Below are 23,993 nucleotides of genomic sequence, written 5' to 3'. Positions count from 1 at the left end.
TCTGAGCAAACTTTAACATCATACTTCCACAACTTCTTCCTGATTTCCTTTATTTCCTCTATCATTAACATCTATAATATTTTCAGCTTCCATCTCTAATCATAGTGAAAGATAATGTTATTTTTCTCTTGAGGTTTACTCCCTTAAAGATACCCACCCACTTCTTACCAACTGCAGGTAATCCGCTCACCAGACAACCCACCACCACGCTCTCCTGTTGGCCAAACAGGCTGTCTGTCATCCACTGGTTTTGCATCAAGGTTCATCCTCATCTTCCCGCCCCTCACCACTCGTATCAATCACGTCTTTTAATGAAAATTATCCGTCCCTCCTAAATTCATATACCCGCTAACCCATTTCTTTATGTCGTAACTTTATACTGTATCTGATCAAGATATTTTTAAAGAAATAAAATATTGCACATATGGCTGAGATTTCCTGTCTACCACCTCAAAATCATTTACCTCTCCCTCACTACATAATTTCATACTTCTCTTATTTGTATAATTTTAATAAATATTTCTCTTTAACATGTAATGCTATCTTTGAGGGATCCAGATATATATTATATATGCTGTAATATACTGTGTATAATATATATTACATTATATATAACATGTTTATTACATTACATATATTACATTATATGTGTAATACATAAAATTATATATAGTAATATGTTATATATATATATAATGTATATAAATTCTTTAAAAATTTTTTCCCATCAAGACTTCAAGAGCTAGTCTACTTTCTAACTCCTAAGGATATGCAGCCTTTTACATCTCTCATTATATATACTACTCACTGCAACCTTTAACACCAAACATTTTAACCAACTGGACCTCTTCTAAGATCTGACAAGACTTCTCCATTCTGGGTTTCTTTAATCCACATCTTATTTGCCTTTTTTTTTTTTACATTGACTACTGAGGAACCCCCTCAAATTCATGGATGCTCCCATTACTTAGATTAAAACTCCATTCTTCTTTTGTATTGTTATGCTCTACCGTATCTTAACTACCTCTTCAGCTATCATGTCATCAACACTATACTAATTACTATACTCTACCACACCGCACCACACACCACACCACACATCTCATCACCCCACAGTGTCTCCTAACAGTGGGTACGGTACTTTCCTCCTGAGCTTTACTTCCCTCCTGATTCCCAACCACTCCTCAAGAAATACAAATAATCTTGTCTACAGACAAGCCACTCACCCACACTACGCGACTGGTCAATCCTGATGTAATTTAGGGTTGCTAGCAACAGCTTTTTAGGAGAATTCCTCTTAATAAAACTGCCTTAAACGTGATCTGCATTGTTGCCACTCCATCTACCCTTTCAGTCTCCTCCGATGCCTACAGTGGTCCTTTTCTCAGCTCACAAGCTCCCACCCCTTCTTATCCCGTCATAACCTTGGACTAAGCACGTGCCTGAGCCAGCAGTCAGTGTCCACCATTCTTAAAATCGTTCCTTCACATCCACAGGAATCTTCACTTTACACTTGCACTCCTCTCCTCCTTGTCCATTATTTTACCCTGAGAAACGTGCTGCCTTATCATCTGTCCCTCCTGCCAGTTGCCACCTACCCTTACACATTCAGTTGCCTCTCTGGACACGCAGATGTTGGGCACTCACTGCTCAACCCACTGCCATCTCCCCTCGGGTCCTACACTCTTTACTGCCTCCTCTGCGCTTAGCTCAGCACAAACTTCCATAGGATTCCTGCTAGCAGGTTGCCTTTTAAGTCCATCCCACTTAGTCTATTTCTGACCTTTCACTCTATTGACCAGACACGTTACTTCTAGGATTTTTCCAGCAAAGCCTCGTATCCCAGTTCTCACTCTCCCACATTCTTACCTCACTCTCTCTCCTTGTTAATACACAAGTCTGACAAATGTCCAACTCCCATTTCCTAACATTCCCATTTAGCCCTCTTTGATGCCCTTCTGCATTTATTTTCCCACCTGCGTGTCCTGCATCCTAGCCGAATCCACACACCCCTCTCCTTATTTAGCTTCCAGCCCCATCTTCTGCTCTCTCCTTTGCTATCTGTTTATACAAATCTCAAGTCTCTTTGTGGCTTCATCTCACTTTCTGCAAATCCTAACACGTTTCCTTAACTTCCGAGTGTGCCTTTAACTTTATAGTACACTCTTTCCAATTTCCCGTTTCATCTTAACCTTTCAGAGCGATGAGCGCATGTTCTGAGGTTCCCTCCCCTCTGACCCCCACTCCCTCACCCAAAACCAACTGTCTCCTCTTTAGACAAGCTCTTCCCTTAGAGAGTAACTAAGTGGTCTCCTTCCTTTTTTTTCGTGATCTTGGGCCCAAGGATCTTACCTCCAGTTATTGTCAACTTCCATGTCAATAGTGTGATTTCCTCTCATCTGACAATAATTTAACTTGACTATTTTATGCCTTTTTCTTGATTTCTCCCTCATAAAAACTTCCTTAGACTCAGCACCACTCCTCCATCCAGAGATTATGTATACACATAGCACTCCCATAGACTGAGACTCGATCCTGGATAAACGAACACCTCCTATTCAGCCCTCATCGTTGAGAGTGTGGACTGGATTGCAGGCCCATCCCCGTGGTCTCCCTCCACCCTCCTCTTCCACACAGCTTCCCGAACTGCTCCCTTCCTAACCTCTGTTGGTAGCCACACACCCCCTCCTTTCTCTTCTTCAGCGCTCAGGTCAGAATTAACACAGAACCACTCCACCAAGTCCCTACTCTCTACACCCCAGTGTCCCTCCCTCCCCGCCCTCTTCAGTGACCTTCCCCTTGGCCAGGTTCCTCTCCTGGAGTTCCTCCACGAATTCTCTCCTTCCTTATTTTAGCCCCCATCCTCTCTATACCATACTGTCCTTTCTTACAGGTCTTCCCAGTTGCGTCTCTGTCAGCTAATCCTAATATGACAGGCTGCTACGAAGACTTACCAGAAAGGCTCTTCCTCTGCCTTCTTCTAAACCAGCGGTTCTCGAAGTGCAGCTTGTTAAAGCACAGATTCATCAGCGCTGGTCGGGCTGCAGGGCACATCTTACACACATGGCTCTAAACTTTCCCCTCAGCCAAGCCCCTCAGTGAAAAACTTCCCGCCCGCACACCAAGACTGAGTCTACTTCTGACTTTCGTTACTTTGCCAGCCTTGCTTTCTCTCCCAGTGTACACGCAAGTCCCAGCAGAGTGGCCTTATGCCTAACGGTGCCCGCCAGCATCCTTTCACTGGCCATCTCTCCACAGAAGGAGTGGGTGCGGGACACTTCTCTCCAGATGTGCCCCCTCTACCTCCTCACGCACAAGCCACTCAACTAAGTCAAGCCTGCTATCTCAAAAGTTGCCAGCACTGGGTCGGCTTTAGCTCAAGCAGTTACTTCGCATGTGGTTGCTTCAGAAGTCACCAGCAGTAGCTTTTCATCAACTTCCCTGTCACCCAAGTCCTTCAGGTCCCAATTTCCCTCCAGATGGATGCTCCAAGAACTAGTCTGCTCCTGCCTCCTACTCAAGTCCTTGCTTCTCACACTTTCTTTATACCTCTCCTCACAACACTCAAAATGTGACCAATGACCCGTTTCTAGCTCTGACCAGATGCCCCACTCTAGACCTTCTTGGTCCCTCACCTGCTCTGCCAGACAGGCCCTCCACCGCAGTGTTTCCTTTTCTTTGCTTCCAGTCTCTCCTCTCCTTCTCACTGCCTCATGACCTGTGGCCCAGGAATGCTGCCCCGTGCTTCCAGCCGACGTGGCATTCTTTAGTGACTCCTTTCCATCTGAGGGCAACTTAATGCTGCTTTTCTGTACCTCTCCCCCTACTTTTGTTCTAGAGAAAATCCATCTCTTTAGCATCCCTCCTGCCATGTATGTGTGTAGCATTCCATGGATTCAGCACCCTTCCTGGTACATATTTGCTCATTTTTGGCACTCACTGCCTGACTCGCCTCCATCTTCCTGGATCTCTTACACACTGTACTGCATCGATTCCTTTTCAGTTCGGTCCAGACGTGCCTGCATGGGCTGCTACGGTCAGCCTGTTTTACATCTGTCCCTAGTCTACCCCTTCCTTTTTTCTTCCACATTGACCACAGCCTTTAAATTACTTCAACAAAGCTTTCTGGAATGTCCTCGTAGAACTCCATGTCTTATTTAATCACAGTCTCCCCTCCAGTGGTTGAGACCAGGCAGCTCCCCACCGAATTTTCCACTCTGCCATTTGCTACTCTGCAGGTCCTGCACCCCAGCCTAACCCACACAGCTCTCCTGACGTAGTTTCCGGCATCTACCTTTCCTCTTATTCTGTTTTCTTTCACACAGGTCTCCTCAGGAGCTCTCTCTCCCTTTAGTCAGTCCTCTCGGGACAAGCTTTGTTTCTGAGAAGAATTTTAACGTAGATCGCCAGGGTGTTCTGCTCTTAATCGCCTTTGGTTATTTGCCTGGCTTCATCTTTATGTTACAGCAATGGATTCAGTATTGTTCTCTGGCCATGAAAGGGCCCCCTCACTCCCTCTCTTCACCCAGTGTTGGTCATCCTTTCTAGTGACATCAGTAGATTGCTACCAGTGGTTTTACTGGATGGAGTGTGTCACCTTAGACGCCCTGTAACCTCCCCTTGTATTAACCAAATTACTTCAGTAAAATTTTGTCACAAAAGTTTCAGAAACATTCTACTCATACCATTCCTATTTGCTTCCTTAATCTGTTTCTCTGTGTCACTTACTTAAGTGTCTTATGTCTTACACCTAAAATCCAACCACTTTGCCCCAGGCTGTGATCCTACCCTTGTTTCTGATGGTCTCCTTGCTTCTCCCATTCGTTTGCTTGTAGCCTCCCTGCTGAATCAAAACCAACAGGGGCAATAGGGCGCTGCACCCCTCCTGTACGGGCAACTTGCTGCCGTCATCTGTTTTCAACATGCCCTCTCAATTCAGACCCATTCTTCTCAGGATTCCCACCTCTGGCTCTAGTTATTTCTAACCCTCCAGTCTCCTGACTGTCTCAGCTCACCAGAGCCTGTTGGAAAATATCTGGTCTCCTTCATTTTAAATACAGGGTATTTCAAATAAGTCTCTAAACAAATTCTCCTCCGGCACCTAGGCACTAGCATATCTCTAACCAGTGCCAACAGCCCCATGGCCTTTCCGGCCTTGTGTTCGTGTCTTCCTCTGCTTGCCCAACTCTCTTGCATCCTTTGAGATCCCATTAAACTGTCACAGCCTTTCAGATTTTTTTATTTCCCCGAGCTGTTAATCCTGCACTCCCACACAGCCCTGTTAAAACAGACATTAAAGAACCTACAGCACTGAGTTGTAGCATCACAGGCACATGAGCAGACCTCTCTCCCGCCCTCTCCCTCTGTCTCTCTCCCTCTCTCTCACCCCTTGTTAACTCCTAGGCAATCAACTCCTGGAGAAAGAGGTCACGACTCCAATATGACATGTTTGTTTACACCTTTATATGGAATGTCAATGTGTAATGACATTTACTACATACTTGGCGAGAAGGAGGGAGTTTAAAGTTAAGACTGAGCAGACAGATGAAAGTCCCATTACCCAGATTGTCACAGATGGTCATTCCATCTGAGTCTGTTCTTTACTGCCCTTCCTGTCCTCTGAATAACTCTAACTCCCCAATTTCTAGTACTTTTTTGTACCTGTAAGCCTTTTTCAGACCATGGATTAGACCCTCAATGCCTTTTCTTCATCCGTACTGAATAAATCACCCCCCCTTCCAACAGTTCAGAAAATCCCATCTTCTTCATGAAGACTTCCCTTCCTAAAACTGTCCCCCACCTCCATTTCTTTTTCTACCCGTCATCCCCAAACATGTCATGGCCCACTTGCTGTTCCATTTTAAGACACTGACTTTCCAATACTAGAACCTTATTACTGACCTACTTCCTGTAGGATGAGAGCTGACATAAAGCAAGTTCATTCCGGTGGCCTGTGGACCCACTGTCAGTCCACATTCTAAAGATACAGTATTGATATTGAGAGACCCTGATGTACTCAGTGTTAATTTGATGACCTATGTGCTTTTTGCCATCATTTTTTTTTTTTTTTTTTTTTTGGCTTTGTCAGCTCCTAAAAGTAATGATTCTTACATCTGCCAACTTGTAGACCCCTTTGACAGGCCTGGTAAAAAGTCCCCTAAGTTGTCTCTCCTGCTGCTTTCTTTATACAGATACGAAAACCCTTTTGCCCCGGTCATCTTTCCTATACTTTTCTACAGGAAAGACGTATTCTATGGACGGCAGGGTATGGTTTTTAAAGTCGTCTTGTGGACCTTTTGGACCAGGCCGCAGGCTGCTCTGGGAGCTGCCAGCCCTAACCACACAGGGCAGGGCGCTGCGTGCAGACGGCGCTGGGTTACAGGCAGGGGCCCCTGACGCAGGCTCGCCTTCTCTTTTGCCCCCAGTTGCAGGCACCTTCAGCTGCACCATGAAGTTTACGGTCCGGGACTGCGACCCTGACACTGGGGTTCCAGCTGAGGAGGGGTATGATGATGAGTACGTGGTGAGTCTCCCCCGCACAGACTCACTCTGACACCTTTGCACCACCCAGTGACTTCCGCCTGTGGGAACACGTTGCTGGCAACATCTGACATGAACCCACAGGGTTTTATTCTTCTCTAACAGAGACAGCTGAGGAAGACCGGGGCTAACCCTCCTCGGGGACAGGAGTGTGTCATGCCAGCGATAGTTCAGATTTACCGCTTAGCGATTAAAGCAAAACTCACTTCCTTTAGGTCTTTAAAAGTAGGGGTGATGAAGAGCTGAGAACAATCACATGATTTTCACGGAGATCAATGAGTTTTATTTGAAGTATTGGGATTTTCTGTTTTTGTTTAGCAGCTTTTAGTTTGCTGATAATGTAGCTACATCATGAACTGAAAAGCTTCACCGAATGTTGGGAAAAGTTTAAAAAATATCAACCTGGTAGCGAACGTGAAGTTCAGGTCCTGTATGGCCTCAACTCCACGGTTCGGTACGGCAGCCTGACTGCTCTGCACCCCGGGGCGACAGGTATTGCGATTTGTCCTGTTTTCTCGCTTTCCTTTGCTAAGGCCTATCTGGTTAGATTTATCTAGACCACAGAACTTAAACTACTTTGGTGGTAGAGTCTATTCTAGGCTCCTGCAAAGGATAGAACATGGAATGATGACAGCATACTCATCAGCCCCATCCATCTTTGCTGCATACTGACCCCTGCTTGTTACCTACTAGCTGGAAGATCTCGAAGTGACTGTGTCTGACCATATTCAGAAAGTACTGAAGCCTAACTTTGCTGCTGCCTGGGAAGAGGTGGGAGACACCTTCGAGAAAGAAGAGACCTTTGCCCTCAGCTCTACCAAAACTCTCGAAGGTGAGAACAATTTTACTATCAGTGTATTGTGGTATAAAACCTAATAGGCCTATTTATTATTCTACAGTAACTCTTGTAAATATTTCATGACCTGTTTCACTGACGAGGCCAGGATCCCGTCTGCATCATCTAATGCAGTTGCCCAGGTTCTAGTCTGGGAGCCTCCCTCCACTGGGCACCCCTTCCACTCCCAGCACGTACAGGGGCAGACCCCCGGGCTGAGCTCTCCTGACACTGTGGTATCTTCTCGACACAGAAGCTGTCAACAACATCATCACATTTCTGGGCATGCAGCCGTGTGAGAGGTCAGACAAAGTACCCGAGAACAAGAATTCCCATTCCCTCTATCTGGCAGGTAAGAGACTTCCATTGGATTCTCCCTTTGGTTGCAAAATAGGAGGGGGTGCAGGGGCTCCTGTGTCTGGCTACTGTTCCGTGATCCCATTAGGAGTTATCATTTGAAGCCCTGTCAATGAGTCATTTGTCTTAGCTGTTTAATTATTTGCCTGCTATCCTTACATTGTTCTCTAAAGAAGTAAATTTGGCCTAAAACACTGAAATCTCTCCCACAGACACCAACGCCACCACTTCCCCACCTTCAAACCAGTATTATTGAATACCTTCTATGTGCCTGGTATCACAAGAATACAAAAGATTACTTAGAATTTGTCCACAGGATTCAATTTTCACTGTAAACACGAATGTCTAGAAAAGCTACACTAAAATAAAGGAAATGCAAGCAGAGCATGATATAGTTCATGATTCAGAGCTTCTTTTGAGTTCTTACTCTAGTTTTCCTTGCTTTTTTTCTCTCAGGTGTATACAGAGGTGGCTATGATTTATTGGTGAGGTCCAGGCTGGCCTTAGCAGACGGAGTGACCATGCAGGTGACCGTCAGAAGCAAAGAGGGAACACCTGTAGATGTTATCTTAGCTTCTGTTGGATAAATTTTCACTGGGCAAGATGAAGTTGACGGCGTCCTTCACTGTCAGTGGGCTTTTAGGCTAGTGGCATGAATTTCCAAGAATCATACTTTTAAAGATTAACATCTTTGGAGAAGCAAATTAAACATTTGGCCCTGAGCCAGCAGATCAAGCAAATATCTGTCCTTGTGCATGTAAATTTCTTTTCTTTTTTAATTAATACTTGGTCAGCTTTGGGTGATGTTGCAAATCAGATACTAGCCTGTACCCTAGCTGCTTAACTTCATCATATTCTTTAGTTTAATGTGTGTCTAAAAGCTCCTGACAATGTTGGAAAGCTTTTATCCCAGAGGGGTGGTGGGGGAGGGGAAGCCAGAGTCCACTTTTGTCAAAATTCATTTTTATTAATAGAAAATAAACACTTATTCCAGTTTCAGTCGTTATACTTCAAGTTGCTAATAAAAAAAAAGAATTTAATCACTCAATCATCCTGTTTTGACTAAGACAATGAAGCTGTGGCTTAAAAAAAACGTATTCAGCACCATTTGCTCATAGGCCTTTCAGAATTTGTTCTTAAAGTTTCTGGAACTTTCCTGTCTGTAAAGTACAGGAATTATTGAGCTACAAGAGGAAGCTTCTCTAGGACAACCAACGAGAAGTTACGCAATTGTCATGAAAGCAGTCCATGTACATTCAGCATGGTACCTTGGACTGTACAATGATCCCCTCCCCTCCAGCTCAGGAGGGACATACTTCTAAGCACTGAGGTATGAAGAGTCAGACTGTTATTTGCTATTAGCTAATAACAGTAAATCTCTGGCATGGATGCTACTGGTCCTTAACATCCTGTGATTTTAGGAAATTCTGTAAATAGTTCAGATTTAATTCAACTTATTCAGAAATGAAACCTATTGAATAAGGTTCACTATTCTGCCAGAGTATCTGCTGGTTTAGTATCTTTATAAAATACATATAATACGTGCAGGTAAATCATAGTCTTAAAGTATACTTAGAATACTGCATATTCAAACCAAAACCTAGGTCAACAAAATGCCTATAATTAAAAGCAGCTGATGGAACGAAATCCAAAGTTATGACAAGGGAGACTCACTCTCTTACTAAGCTGTGTTGCTTAGAGAACTTACAAAAGCATGTGCCCTTACAGCCATTTGAGGACAGGTAAGGAGACACCCTCGCCTCATTCTTTACCATAGGATTCCAATCGAGGATGGGCCAGAAATTAGCATTTCTAAATATTTCAGAAAAGTCCACAGAATTGCTAAGACGACTTTTAAAACACCTGTCTTTCTGAGTCTGTGAGTAGTAATCTTCTCAGAATGTTCTAATAGCACAAAGACAAAGGCAAGTCTATACAGTTGCTCTGATGCTAGAAGAGTGGGAGGTGGACTGTTAGGGCCACCCTTAGCCAGAGCTTCTGTGGGCTTTTAACTGTATGCTGATCACAAGTGAGTCAGGTGGACTTTTGTGAGAGAGTAGTGTTTGGTGGCCTGGACCTCTTTTGGGCATCTCTTCCTAAGTGGAATACACAACAGGTAAGGGAGTAGGGGAGGTAATACAGGGAAGCTACTCTTTCCAGCTCAGAAGGAGTTGATGAAGCCCATGTATGCATTCAAGAAGCCCATGGGATCCTCTAGCTGTGGGTAGTGGCTAATGTGGTCATCCAGAATCGAGACTGTGGACCGCGGCAGCGTTTTCCTAGTGGAAGAGAACAGCATGGAGGTGAACTTGAGGCTGGAGGGAGGGGAGGGATGCAAGCCAGTGGGCAGCCCCAGTAAATGCCCTTACAGACGTACCACACTGGAAGGAACCAACAAAGAGCTTTTTCACCTTCTACTCTAGAATTGTATCTTGGGCGGATAAACCTGCCAATTCCATTTATGACATAAGCAGGCTGGTTCTTAAATGTTCATAACCCAACAGACAACAACTTGAAAACAAAACACTCTGTAACACCTGCCCAAGCAGGATGACTTCCGGCTCCTTAGAGAAGCATGAGGCATCAAACAAGTCCAAGTGAAGATAATAAAAGACCTTCCTCAACCCTAGCGGGAGACAGTGGTGGGGGGGCATTTTGTTTAGAATTAAATGCACACTATTTACTACTGGGTTGTTTCTGCTAGGCCATATGAAGGTATGGGACAGTCTTATGCGACATAATCAAGATTTCTTATTCCAACACCTTCGGAGTAAGTACTAGAGAAAATAACCACCAAGGAGAAGGTATTTTTCCACAGTGAACTCTTCTCAATCTCTCCTTACAGCCAAGGTTGAGGAGTTAGCTTTACAGTCAGACTAAAGCAAACATTTCTTAAGACAGACCTACTTCCGGTCCTTGGTTCACATGATAGCTTTTCCTTACCTGTACACCTAGGAGTGTATGGTATCCATGACAGTGGAAACAGGCTGTATAAACCAAGACAGTGTAGAACTAAACTTTTTCATCTTTCCACTTATGCAAATAAGATTCCCCAATTATCTCTGTGTGTGTTTCCTAGATGAACAGCCAGTGAGGGCAGGGACCATGACTCTCCTCCTCGCCACGGTCATGAGAAACGGAACAAATTTCACTGAGGGAGACTCACCTGTACAGCTCCAAAAACTCTGGATAGGGGTTAACGGGATCCAGTGGCCCGTAGATAAAATGAACTAGAAGAGAGAAGAGGAATGAACTACTAAAGCTTTCACGTCTATTCTCCTACCCCTTCAAAAAAAATTGTTTTTCCGGTCTTCACTGAGAAATAATGGACATACATTACTATTTAAGCTTAAAGCACGCAGCTTGACGGTATGGTGTATGTATTTTGTGAAATGATTACCAAAACAGGTTCACTTAACATCCACCTCCTAGAGACACATGATAAAAAGAAAACAATTCTTGGGATCTACTTACTCTCTCAGCAATTTTCTTGTTGGCTATAGTCATTACGTTGTACATTATATCCCTAGTACTTACTCTAAGTGGAAGTCTGTACATTTTAACTCCTTTCCTCCAGTTTCCCCCTCCCCCCACCTCTGGTAACCACAGATCTAATCTCTTTTCCTCTGAGTTTGGTGGGTTTTTTTTAAATTCCACAGTATGATCTCCACTGATATCACACAGTATTTGTCTTTCTGTCTGACTTCTCTCATTTAATCACAACGCCCTGTAGGTTCATCATGTTGTCACAAATGGGAAGATGGCCTTATGGCTGAATAATGCCCACTGTGTATATCTATATGGATATTAGATATCCCAGCTTTTTTACCCACTCCCTGATGGATGGACACGCAGGCTGTTTCCATGTCTTGGCTATCATAAACAATGCAGCTATGAACACGGGGGTGCAGACACCTTTTCAAGTGTTTTCATTTCCAAAGGAAATGAAACTCCAGAAGTGGAGTTGCCAGATCATTTGGCGGTTCTATTTTCACTTTTTTTAGGATCCTCCATACTGTGTTCCACCATGGCTGTCCCCATTTACAACCCCACCACCAGTGCACAAGGGCTCCCTTTCCTCCAGATCCACACCAACTCTTAATTGTCTTGTCTCTTGTCTTTTTGATGATGGCCATTCTAACAGGTGAGAGGTGATCTCTCATTCTGGTTTTAATTTGCATTACCTAATGACTAGTGATCTTGAACTCTTCATGTACCTGTTGGCCTCTCCTATATCCTCTTTGCAGAAATATCTATTCACATCCTTTGCCCAGTTTTTAATTGGCTTGTTTTTTTGCTATTGAGTGTATGAGTTCTTTAATAATTTTGGATATTAACCCCTTGTTGGATGCATGGTTTGCAAATATTTTTCCCTTTTGTTGATGGTTTCTTTACCTATACAGAGCTTTTTGAGTTCGATGAAGTCTCACTTGATTATTTTTTGTTTCAAAAGATCTTCTTTAAAAATCTTTTATGCTTAGCTGGTCCGAGGGTTGTGGGTTATCGTTAAGCTGATTAAAAATCTTTTATGCTTAGGGGTGCCTGGGTGGCTCAGTCAGTTAAGTGGCCGGCTCGATTTCGGCTCAGGTGATCAGCTCACAGTTTGTGAGTTTGAGCCCCACGTAGGGCTCTCACTGTGGAGAGCCTGCTTCGGATTCTCTGTCTCCCTCTTGTCCTCTGCCACTAGTGCTCCCACTCGCTCGCTCTCCCCCTCTCTCTCAAAAATAAATGTTAAAAAAATTTTTTAAAGAATTTTATGCTTAGAAATCTAGCTGCTTTTCATAAGTAGGTTAAGGAACTCCTGGGAATAAGCCTAACAGTCCATTTGGGACAGTTCTATACACAGCCATTCAGTCCCTCTTCTAGCTCTTCTGTGCCTGGACCAAGAGGACTAAGCTACACTGTGCATACAGTCTTCCTATGAATCCAGGATACCATCATTATTTAGGTCTCTCTTCAGTTATCATTGGCCACTGACATTTTAAGTCAACCAATAATTTCTTGGGCACTAGCTACTAAGTATGAGACACTGCGCTGATTTTTTTTTTTCCTTTTTAAATCTCTAAGAACAAATAGACAAATGAGCAGAAACACCTACAGCCTCTCAATTAGTAATCTAAACCGCCTTCTGTCCCGGCCCTTCAGCATTTAATGTGGCAGCCATGGAGAAGGGCCAGCACCAGAGCTGGCCTCACTCCCACTCCTGACAGTGACCCCAACTACCTCTGCAATAGCAGCTCCCTGTCTTCTATACTTTGCTCTACAACATGTGTCTGTGGTGTTCCAGATGCTGGAAGTAGGGCTGCCAGATTAAATAAAAGATGCCCAGTTAAATGTGAATTTCAGGTAAGAAATGATTTTTTTTAGTATAAAGATGTCAAAATACTGCCAAGCACATACTTACTCTAGAAAAGTACTTGCTGTTTATCTGAAATTCAAATTCAGCTGGGTGTCTTACATTTTTATTTGCTAAACCTGGCAATGGTTTTAGCTCCCACAGTCCCTCGGTATTCCTATCAAAATGTAGCAGAGATGTACTCACTGGGAATAGTTACAGAAGCAAGAGCTCCCACCCAGCGCCTTCTAAACTTCTTCCTCTGGTTGATGTACTGTAAGAGACTATAATAGATGGACGTGTCAGCAAGAATAGAACAAGAATTTTTATTCTTAAAGGAATGCAAAGGCATCCTAAAATGAAAGCCGCTACATTCTCATTTGAACCAAGACATGAAGATGCTTTGTACAAGACAGAGAGCTCTCCCTCTCAGTCCCTATTGCTACAGAAAAGACATGAAAAAGGAAGAGACTTGTACTTTGAGATGTATGAGAAGTACGAGGCTCCTTTCACAACCATGATTAGACATTCTGAAGCATTTAACATTAACAAAAAGCCCAGAGTAGGATTTGCTAGACTCAGTTGGCCGGTTACTGATTTAGCAGTAGAATTTGCAGCTATTTATCTAAACTCTATGCCACAGGGCTTCTGCTCAGGGCTCACTACTCTCCATGTCTTTCTTCTCAGAAAGTACAGCAGGACTTTCTCGTTTTTCTCACAAACCATAACCAACCCTCTTGTGAGAGGGCACAGCCAGCAAGGAACAGAACAAGAAATCCTATAGTTATCCTCGCTTTCCAAAAACAAACAAACAAACAAACAAACAAAAAAAAAGCTTCTCTGGAAGCCAAAGCAAAGTGTTGTTTCTTACCTGTCGATAACTAAGTTTCCATCATTGTTGCGGATCCCTGCCCACATGTCCCACAGCTCACTCTCAGAGGGGCGGGTGTACGGCCCAAAGACAGGGGTGAGACTGAAAGAGCCCAAAAAAGCAGAAAGACATAGGTGAGAAGAATCCAGGACATAAAATATGACTGGAACCTCACAGGTCACAGAGTGTGACCCTTAACTGACTTGTGCATTCCTTCTATTACTTCCCTGGCAAATGGCCAACACCTGTGTTTTTTAAAATATCAAGCCCTAGGATTTGGCCCAGAATCTTAATGGCAATTTTTCACTCCATTGTTCCCAGGCTATAGCGGATCAATAATGACTCACCCTCGGGAGAATACAAAGAAGTTCATCAATCGTGTGAGGATGGGTGACAGGACGCCTCCATCTTTGAGAAGCTGTAGGTAAAGGAGTAAAAATCAAGAATTTAGAGAAAGAAAACCACTAACCGGGACACAAGTTTTCTATTAGGAATTTAAAAAGGACTTAAGCCAAATGTCCTTCTACTGAGACATTTCCTTTTTGGCTCTCCGTTTCTTGCTGTGCCTACCCATTCTCTCACAGACGGCAGACTTATTTGTAGTTCCCTTTAAGATCACATTTCTACACTTCACTAAATTCCTAAGATTTTTAACCAATGTTGGGATCGGTAGTTTCTAACTTTAGGATCTGATCTGTTCAGACGTCATGCTAATGACACAAATCTTTAGGTGGCTGCATGTCTCCAAATGGTTGCTGATCTCTTACTCTCAGAAAGGAGGCTTTACCTAGAAACTTGCTTTATCTGCATAAGAAGGAAAAAAACTAACTTTATTAATGTAAATTCCTGAGGAGAGCATTGTAATCATGGCCCATTACAGCAGGTATGGCCCTCAGAAAGGTCTTAGCATTATTTATGTTGGCATAAATCTTAAAAACTAAAATTCTGTCACTGGAGTAGCCAACCTTTTGGAGAAGGAGAGGACGGTGAGTCTCAGGAAATATACCTATAGGAGAAGAAGACACTCATGTTAGTTATTTACCAACAATTTTAGGCCAAACACAGGCCCATTATCGGGGACTATCTCCCGATTGACTGTCACATTTGGGGCCTTTACTGCCAGAAACAGGATTACCAATAAGACTTAGTTCTGTCATCTAATTACTTCTCCAGGGAATTCTCTGTTTAACAGGTCAGATTCTACTGCTGGGATTACTTTCCCCATTGGACGAGTAGAGAAACAGGGGAAAGCTAATGTATGTGATCGTCCCTGATGCTGATGACCAAGCCCTGACCTCCCTTGGCCTTTCTTCTCATTCCTCAGAGTACCCAGTATTGTTAGTGATTTGGGCTACAAAAGAAACCAGTGATTTTTTCAGGGACTGTAGGTCCCCAGGAGGAGAAAAAAAAAAAAAAAACCCAAAAAGCTAGAGTTTCCTTTTCTATTTTTCTCCAGAGTCAATGAGAGAAAGCCATGAGCATCGCTGATAAAGGGAGAGACTCCCATCCCCAGCTGCCCTTATGACATTCAGGGGACATCCAGGTATTCGTGAATATTTACAAGTCAGGCTCAATGGCATACAAGGAAAAAGTAACCTCTCCAAAAGATCTAATCAAAGGTTCCCTAATTTCTAAATGAAGCTTGGCACTCTGGTCAGTTAAGAGTTTTCTTGTGGGGAGGGGGCGGGGGAGGAGGTCCCTGGGTGACTCAGTCCGTTGACTCTTGATTTCAGCTCAGGTCACGATCTTCTGGTTTGTTGAGCTCGGGAGCCCTGCACTGGGCTCTGGGCTGTCAACCACAGAACCTGCTTGGGATTCTCTCCCTCCCACTCAAAAATATACAAACATTTTTAAAAAATGTTTTAAAAACTTAAAAGAGTTTTTGGAACTAACCACAGAGGATCAGAAGCACCTGTGGTTTCATCACAACTATCTGTATAACCCGTCACAGCTACTGCAGCAAGTGCAAAATGGCGTTTGCACTTCTCACTACCAGACTCACTACCAGTTGTGGTTAGACCTACCCAAAGATCTTGCCATGCAATACATTGACAAAGACACACATGTTACTATAGCACAGCTTTTTATTAGCTGTTTGCCAATACGATCAGTTTCCTTTGTGATCCTATTCATTTTACTTTCTATATTTAAAAATATTATTCTTAGAAGGGGTCTAATAAACCTCATTAGACCACCAAAGTCGTTCATGGCCCAAAAAAGGTCAAGATCCTCTAGTGTAATTCTGTCTGCCTACTGTATCATAAGGTTACCGTTTAGATGTCAACGTGATACCCACATGTGGCCCTTCGGGGCTACACCTCCCTTTCCACCCACCACCATGGCAATTACCTCCATTTGACAGACAGAGACTCTTTATGGTAAGCCGACCAGATCGATTCTGCTTGAACCTAAAAAGGGGTGAGGGAGACACACATCGGACTCAGTGGACATACACCAATGCAGCCACTGAAGACAAATTACCCAAGAGGGGAAAAAGGGCGAGAAAGAATCCAGGAACCATTTCTTTTTCCCAGCACTTTAAACCAGTGATACCTGTGAGTAGTACTGAAGTCTGTGTGACCTCACTGACCTATAGAGCAGCTCCTGAGCAACGATATCTCCATAATCATGAGACAAAAGGTTGATCCTGCGGTTCTGGAGCCCCAGGTGCCGCAAAAGAGCCTCCACAATGCTGGCCTGCTCGAATATGGAGTAGTGATGTGGTCTCTAAGGAGAAGAAAGCCCAGACATACAGGATGACGTCACAAGAGCAGATCTGTCTCCCAGCCTGACCCTCTGTCCTCATCCAACAGCCCTCCTACCCGCGCCTCCCCCCCCCCCAAAAACACTGGCCCCATCTAGATGCTGCTTACCGGTTTGTCACTGAAGCCAAAGCCCAAGAAATCAAGGGCAATCACTCGATGAAACCTTAGGGTCAGACCTTCCCAAATCTACAAGAAAGAAAGACGGGGTCTGGATTCTGTAATCCTGTGCTTCCTCTCCTCTAACCTACCGTGCAGGCGTTTCATCCCCATCTTGACTTAACAAACAGACTTCGATAAAGAAAAAAATCCCATGAAACCACCACAGGCCCATGGATGATCCTCTTGGTTTACTCCTAATCTCCATTCAGGGAAAAACTCTAGCATTTTTAACTTGTCAATGATCCTTTCCAGATCACCAGAGAGTTTTTTACTCTCTTACAGTAAATGAGTAAGAGTTCTACATTTAATCCTGTTTTATTAAGCAACTCAAATATGTAAGAACCCTGCAGTGCTGATAACATAGCCCTTGATTTTGGATTTTTAAAGATAGAGTCGGATCTAGAAATCTGATTTCATTACCTTGTACCAATCATAGCTGGATGTTGGAAAGCCATGCAAAAGCACAACTATCTCAGGGCTTCCAACCACACCCACAGAGTCTAGAAAAAAGGAAAGGAATCAGTTAGGCTGACCGCCTGAAAAAATAACCTTGAAAATATTCAAATCTATGGAATCTGGTATCAAGGACAAAAAACCCTGCCTAAATTAATGGAATCAAAATAATACATTCATTTTTAAAATGCAAGCTTACTGCTTTAAGTAAAAACAGGCACTTGATGATTTTCTTTTCATCTGTATATTAAAAACATAAATAACACACTTTATATGAGAATACTTGAAGGGAATCTGCTTAATTTCAATTAGATTTTTTAAAGCATTTCCCCATCTCTTTCTTTATTCTCTATTACTAATATGTAAATTGTTTTCCACAGTAAAAAGTAAACTTGCACAGTTAAAAGTATACAATCACAACATAAACACTACAGATTCTTGGTACCTTTTCATTGATGGCCTCACAAAAATTCTCTACAATATAGCAACTCTTCCTCAACCTGGTGAACACCTTAGTTTATTTTATTTGTACAGCACTTTTATTTCCCCTGGGGGAGACCCAATCCAGTATCAAAAGCATAGTGCTCAAACTATTAAAAGTTCTAACAAGAACAAAAAAACTCTAATCAGTACAGACATGAACATTTTTAATTCACAAGCATCTTTTAGTCATTTAAATAGTAAAAGGTCTTGTTGAAAGTATTAGATTAAAACGGACACATTCGTACATGCTGCCAGTGGCATGAGATTTGATAAGGTTTGTAGAAATCATTTAATCAGAAGCAATTAAAAAATATTCTTGAGGATCCATGCAATTAAAACCATTCCATTTACAAGTAGTGTAGTTTGAAAATATATGGATAAAATAAATACATATAAACATATACATGAAGATTTCAACGTTGACTATTTAAGACATTAAAAAGCTAGAAACAATTAAATGACCAGTGTAAAGAAAAGTATATACTTACCTAATTGAATACAGCAAATGAGAGGAGGTCAGGAGCAATAATGAAAAACGGTTTATGACAAACATTTTTCGTTATTGCTCTTGACCCCCGCTCAAAAGAAATCTTTCCCAATCTTGTTTCACAGTTTCTTTACCTATAAAAGGGGTTAATGGCACCCATATCCAAGTACTGTTGTAAAGATTAAATGAAATAATGAAGGTTGAAAACATAATTCAATGACTACCATCTGGTAATTACTTGACAAGTAGCAGTCATAACAATAATTACCATCAGAAAATTAATTTATACAGGGGTATAAGGCTTAAATCACAGTTATGCGTGTAACAAATAATCTTTATAGAACACAATAAAATGAAATCAGGGATGGAGGGAAACAGAACCAAGGGTAGGTCTGTCTATTGAATACCGTTTATATTACCTAACACTAGGGGCGCTCAAAAGAGAAAACCAATACCTATCAATACAAATGAGGCTACGAAGAAAAATTATACTGAAAAGTCAGTTCTACAGAAATCAGAATTAATTCCATCGACCCCCACCCCCAGAAGTTTCCTTTGAGTTTCCCTGCTATGGAGTTAATGAGGGGAATCAGTTCATTCCTTCACACTACACAGAAAACGGGGGTTTGCCCCCCACCCCCCGCCATCACTGAGGGCCAACAGAGGTCAATAGACACAAAATAAGTACCTCAGGGGGGCCTATGGGATCTGTACACGCAGGGGACTCCGACAGCCCTCTTCTTACCTTGGTAGAAGATGCGCAATCCCTTGTAGGTGAAAAATTTGCCTGACGACTTCCAGGAGTGCAGAGCAGGAGAGAGCTGGGGGGGTGGGATATGCAGGTAGGCCGCAAGCAGGGGCACAGCCAGCAGACCCACCTGGACCCACCACTCCCTCATCCTGTAGGAAAATCAGAGACCTGGGGTAAGCAGTGGGGGGAGCTGTACATGCTTCAGCAAGCCCCAAATTGGTTAAGGTGGGGTGGGAAATTTCTGGTACCACACGGTGACTGCCTTGCCCTCCATGTGAACCAAGGCAGAAAGTTTACCAAGAAGAACGTAAGCACACCTCTGCCTGCTATGCGGTCACCGCATTTTCTCACCATTCTAAGGAAAAAAATATATTATTTTCATATGTAATCTTTCCCCTCTCCTTCCCACTTTAATCCCTCAGGGTGCTTTCCCTTCCTCCCATTGTGCTTTTCCCAACACTTGCTGAAGAGGTTTTGCGTGTAAAGTAAAAAGAAGTACTGTGCACCATTTCATTGGCTTTTATCAAAGCTTCCCCAGAAAATAGTAACGATTTCCTTCATATTTACTCCATAAGCCCCACCAGTAAAATGTTATATACAGATACATAGATGTCGTTTTTTTACTAATGATTTTTTTAAAAAGCGTGTGCAGTAGTATCGTATGTCCTTAAGCAGAGAGCCAGTTTTGATTTTTTAATATTTATCAATTCTCTGACCCCAGTGAAGTCCCACTTGGTACTACAGCCCCAGGTAAACCGTCTGTGAAAGAACGAACCCCGGTGCACTGCGTATCCCAACATAAGCAGCTTTGTCATGACCCACAATATCTAATCTCCCGAGAGGTCAGGGCAGATTATATTTCTGCTCTACTGAGCAGACTCTTGAGGAAGCTCCCATTTATTTAATTTTTTTAGGACTGCTACCTCCCCCCGCCCCCTGCACACACCTCAAAAAAATAAGGCAGAGCTCATACCCAACATCTGGAAATCGCTTTTGTCTCTGGAAGGAAAGCACTGGTTTGCATACCCCACCTTCTCGTACCCAGGACTTCAAAGGTCCAGGTCAGTCTATCCACAATGACGAGTGCTAAACAGGAATTAGAAATAGTTCCCTGTTTCTGGCTTATGACTTCAAATAGTCGCCAGGGAAAAATTATCAGTAGAATGGAAGGGATCTCAAAATAAACAGATTGGAAATACTCTATAAAACTAAAATAAGAGTTGTCAAGAAAACAGAGCTATAAATGAGGGAACCGAATTGTTAAAGCCCTCGGGGAAATGGCTTTGTGCGTGTACACCCACCCTTCCACCATATTCCCTGTAGTCTGGCCACGACCCCTACCCATCACAAATGAATCCAACTCACAAAATACTTTTTTTTTTTTTTTTTACTCTAAAAGAAATAAATAAGGCTGTGGTGTCACAGTGGTATAATAACCACATCCCTTAAAGAATCTGAGCAGCATCTTTGCCTATTTTTTTAGGCATTACTTAGGGCAGTCTTTTGTTTTTTTTTTTCTCCAAAGTAGCTGACCCAATGATTTGTTTGTACCTTGTGATTCCAAAAAGTGCCCGCAAACATGATGATTATTATCACATTTTTCACCCCATAATAGTAGCAGGCTACATCCCAGTAGCTCCTTGAAAAATACATGACGAAAAGCATCAGGTTTAGCTATCATTAGATATTAGCTATCATCTGTACTGTACTTCAGCTCATATATTTCATCGCTCCCCTCCTCCCCCCCCACCCCTGCGTCTCAGCTCATTCATTCAGGGGTTCCAGCAGACGCATATCTGCAATGACTCAGCACAGAGTCAGGGAGGGGCTACTAGAGGAGCAAGCAGAAGGCTGGGGGAGGGGGGGGTGCAACGACTATACACTTTCCACTCCCGGACACCCCCACCCTCTACACCTTCTCTTTTACTCCAAGAAAGGAAAAAGAATCAACGTCTCAGGAAGCCGTTTTCCGGCTTAATTTAACCCCAGTAAAAATGCCCCTAACAACATTTTAGGATTTTTAGTAGGGATGCAATCTGGCAGTCAATAGCCAAAATGAATTAAACATTTTTTTGACCAAAATCTCCATTACTTAATAAGCCACAAGTCAAAAGTATAAATCCAGCAAACCTCAGTAACAAACCTTCTGTAAATTAATCAACCTTTACCATCCCTGAATTCTTCGTCTTATAAAGAGGAAAAAAATACATTTAATACCACCAAACCTGCCACCTTACGGCATCGCAGTGAGACGGTGAACTACTCTATAAATCAATGCAAACAATTCATGTGTAACACTATGACAGTTTGGTCAAATCATCATTTTCACCTGGCTTCTCATTACTGAAATCTTAAAAATACTTACGCCTCAAGAATACGGCACTGCAAGTTCTAGTCACACCTATGCAGTAACTCACGCCACAGCGATACCAGGGTCTTCAAATCCTAAATCACGCCACAGCGATACCGGGGTCTAGAAATCCCAAATTACGCCACAGCAATACCAGCGTCTCGAAATTCTAAATCGCGCCACGATGATGCGGGGGTCTAGAAACCCTAAATCACACCAGGGTAATGCCGGGATCTAAAAATCCTACATCGCGCCAAGACGACACCGGGGTCTAGAAATTCTAAATCGCGCCAGAGCAAAGCCCGGTTCAAAAATCCTAAATCGCATCTGAGCGATATCAAGAACTAGAAAATCTAAATCGCGCCAGTGCGATGCCGGGGTCTAAAAACCCCAAAGGGCGCTAAGGGAAAGCCAGGGTCTAGAAATCCTAAATCGCAGAGGGCGATGCCGCGGTCTAGAAATCTTAAATTGCACTAGGGTGACGCTGAGGTCTACAAGTCCTACATCGCGCCAGGGTGACGCCGGGGTCCAAAAATCTTAAATTACGCCATGGCAACGTTGGGGTCTAGAAATCCGAAAATCGCATCAGAGCGATACCAGGGTATAGAAATACCAAATCTGGGAGATCTCCATCTCTGAACATTCTACTGCGTGCAGGAGTGACATTCCCTCCCGGGTAGGCAGACAGGGCTCAGAGGACAGGAACGCGCCCCCCACCCCCACCCCAGCCCGGGTGGGATTTTCCCTCACGGGAGTCGGGGTCCGACAACCCCGGCGCAGACGCACAGATCGCCACCCGCCAGCCCGCACCCGCCCCGGGACGGCGGCTCCGAGCCAGCCACACCCCCTCGCGCCTGCCGCGCGCACCCACCTGCGGAGGCGATCTCGGCGCACCATGGCCGCGTCTTATCCCATGCCGCCCGGCACGCTGGTTTGGAGCACCGGGCGCCGCAGCGCCCGCGGCAGGCCAGGGCCGGCCGGCGGCAAGGCACAGCCCGCGGCCCGCGAGGGCGGCGCCGGCCGCGGCAAGCGGTGAGCAGCCGCCCGGGAGTGCGCTGCGGCACTGCCCGAGGCGCGGCTGCCGCAGAGGAAGAGCCGAGAAGCGCTGCTTGCCGCGGCAGTGCCGAGCGAGTGGGCACCGACTTTTAGAGCCCACCCGCGCCCCGCCCCTGGCCCGCCCACCGCGCCGCAGTGCCCCTCCTGCCGCAGCCAACGCCTCTCCCCACCACCCCTCCCCGCAGCCCTGCCGCCGCTGCAGTGATGGAACTTTCTTCTCCCAGCAGCTCCTCTAGGGGGCACCTTTAGGGCTGCCGACCCCCGCCAGCACTCCGCTGCTCCTTCGCAGGCCCCCCCCCAACTCTGAGCTCCAGATTCTACGGCAGAAATCCTCCTCTGGTGAGGTAACGCCACAGGCAAAGACGGACCCAGAAATCGCACCATACACCCCCACCCGTGGACCGCCACTCACAGCCCCCCCCCCAACCCCAGGACCTCGGGCGTGGTGGGGCTCTCAGGGCGGCCAGCTGTGGTGCCTGCCCTCAGCCTGTACCACGCCCGAAGCGCGGGTTCTGTCCAAAGCAGCGGTCTTCGAATGCCCAACACCTCGCAGGTCCCGAACGATGGGTAACCAAATGTCTGGGAAACAATAAGCTCTGCTGCACCTACTACCAATCTCATCATCTAATTCGGGAGACGGTGGCTAGGAAGCAAAAAGGGCAAAACTTGGGGTAAAGTCTGGGTTCTCTCGCTCCGCCACGGCCATGGCCGCGGCGCCAGGCACGTTTCCTTTGCAGCAGCGCTACGTGGCCCGCATGCCAGAGCCCCGCCGCAGCCCTCTCGCCGCACACACTCCCAGCAAGGGGCCCGTACCGCGCCGGAAACACTGCTCTTCACGTTTATGCGACTAAAGCTCCCCTTTTTTATTTTTTATTTTTGGAATGTCGACTGAATCACAATGCAAGGGCGCCAGTGGTACAGGAAAGAAGAAAGGCATTTTTGTCTTCATCTATGATCCTTTAAAAGGCATATGTTACGCCTTCGAAAAGAAACGTGTAGAGAATCACAGTGTCTGCGTTCATTTTCCGGCTGTAAACTTAAACTCTGACGAACGCGCGCGGGCTGCGAGCGAGCCAGGCAGCCCAAGCAGTGCCGGCTCCCCCCCAGCGGGGGCGCTGCAGGCCTCCCTTCCACTCGCGCCCGCCCGCGCCTGCCCTTCCGCAGCGGACAGGGCAGGCGAGCACGAATCGCCAGAGGCCAGTCCAGCCAACCCACCGGAGCCCCCCCACCCCCACCCCGGAACCTAACTTTGCACAGGGAGCCAAGGGCCACCAACCAGACATAGGAGGAACCACCACCTACGAACTATCATCAAAACGTGTGGCGCAAACCAGGGTACACTCTTCCAGGTGTCCGATTAACAAGGTCGCGAAAGGGATGCTTTTTTTTTTTTTTTTAGCACCTACAGTGCTCCAGGCGCCGGATACACGAAGCGGAATGCGAAATGGCCCCTGCCACAAGATGCTGACCATCCGGTGGGAAAGACAGATAAGAACTGATGCTGCTTAAATTTCCCCTTTCATTTCCTGGCAACATTTTTTTTTTCTGACA

General features: G+C 44.7%; 2 protein-coding genes across 2 annotated transcripts in view; one reads left to right on the top strand and one right to left on the bottom strand.

The window, feature by feature from the left end:
• COPG2 (COPI coat complex subunit gamma 2) overlaps nt 1-8,585 on the top strand; it is a 109,120-nt gene extending 100,535 nt beyond the window's left edge. Inside the window, exons 21-24 of the mRNA XM_039243203.1 lie at nt 6,426-6,523; nt 7,234-7,372; nt 7,629-7,727; nt 8,189-8,585. Coding sequence (XP_039099134.1) covers nt 6,426-6,523; nt 7,234-7,372; nt 7,629-7,727; nt 8,189-8,319 — 467 coding nt within the window. The 3' untranslated portion in view covers nt 8,320-8,585. The remainder of the gene's footprint in view (nt 1-6,425; nt 6,524-7,233; nt 7,373-7,628; nt 7,728-8,188) is intronic.
• Nucleotides 8,586-8,679: 94 nt separating this feature from the next.
• On the bottom strand, nt 8,680-22,500 carry MEST. The gene is made up of 12 exons (XM_039243212.1): nt 22,258-22,500; nt 19,031-19,185; nt 17,283-17,362; nt 16,812-16,889; nt 16,529-16,665; nt 16,288-16,346; nt 14,904-14,944; nt 14,286-14,356; nt 13,939-14,040; nt 13,275-13,351; nt 10,899-10,962; nt 8,680-10,011 (listed from the first exon to the last, which is right to left on the bottom strand). The coding sequence occupies exons 1-12, from the start codon at nt 22,281-22,283 to the stop codon at nt 9,894-9,896; spliced, it is 1,008 nt and encodes a 335-aa protein (XP_039099143.1). The 5' UTR covers nt 22,284-22,500; the 3' UTR covers nt 8,680-9,893.
• Nucleotides 22,501-23,993: the final 1,493 nt, after the last annotated feature.

Source organism: Hyaena hyaena, unplaced genomic scaffold, assembly GCF_003009895.1.
Source record: "Hyaena hyaena isolate Hyena2069 unplaced genomic scaffold, ASM300989v1 scaffold_8, whole genome shotgun sequence".
Taxonomy (NCBI): domain Eukaryota; kingdom Metazoa; phylum Chordata; class Mammalia; order Carnivora; family Hyaenidae; genus Hyaena; species Hyaena hyaena.
Note: the sequence above shows the minus strand (reverse complement) of the source record. Positions and strands in the feature narration are given on the sequence as shown.

Excerpts from the sequence above, each read along its gene's own strand:
- MEST (XM_039243212.1), bottom strand. The coding sequence starts at position 22,283 with ATGGTGCGCCGAGATCGCCTCCGCAG. Across the intron at positions 17,363-19,030 it reads ATTGCGCATCTTCTACCAAG|ACTCTGTGGGTGTGGTTGGA; the intron begins GTAAGAAGAGGG and ends CCTTTTTTCTAG. Across the intron at positions 16,666-16,811 it reads TTGGCTTCAGTGACAAACCG|AGACCACATCACTACTCCAT; the intron begins GTAAGCAGCATC and ends TCTTCTCCTTAG.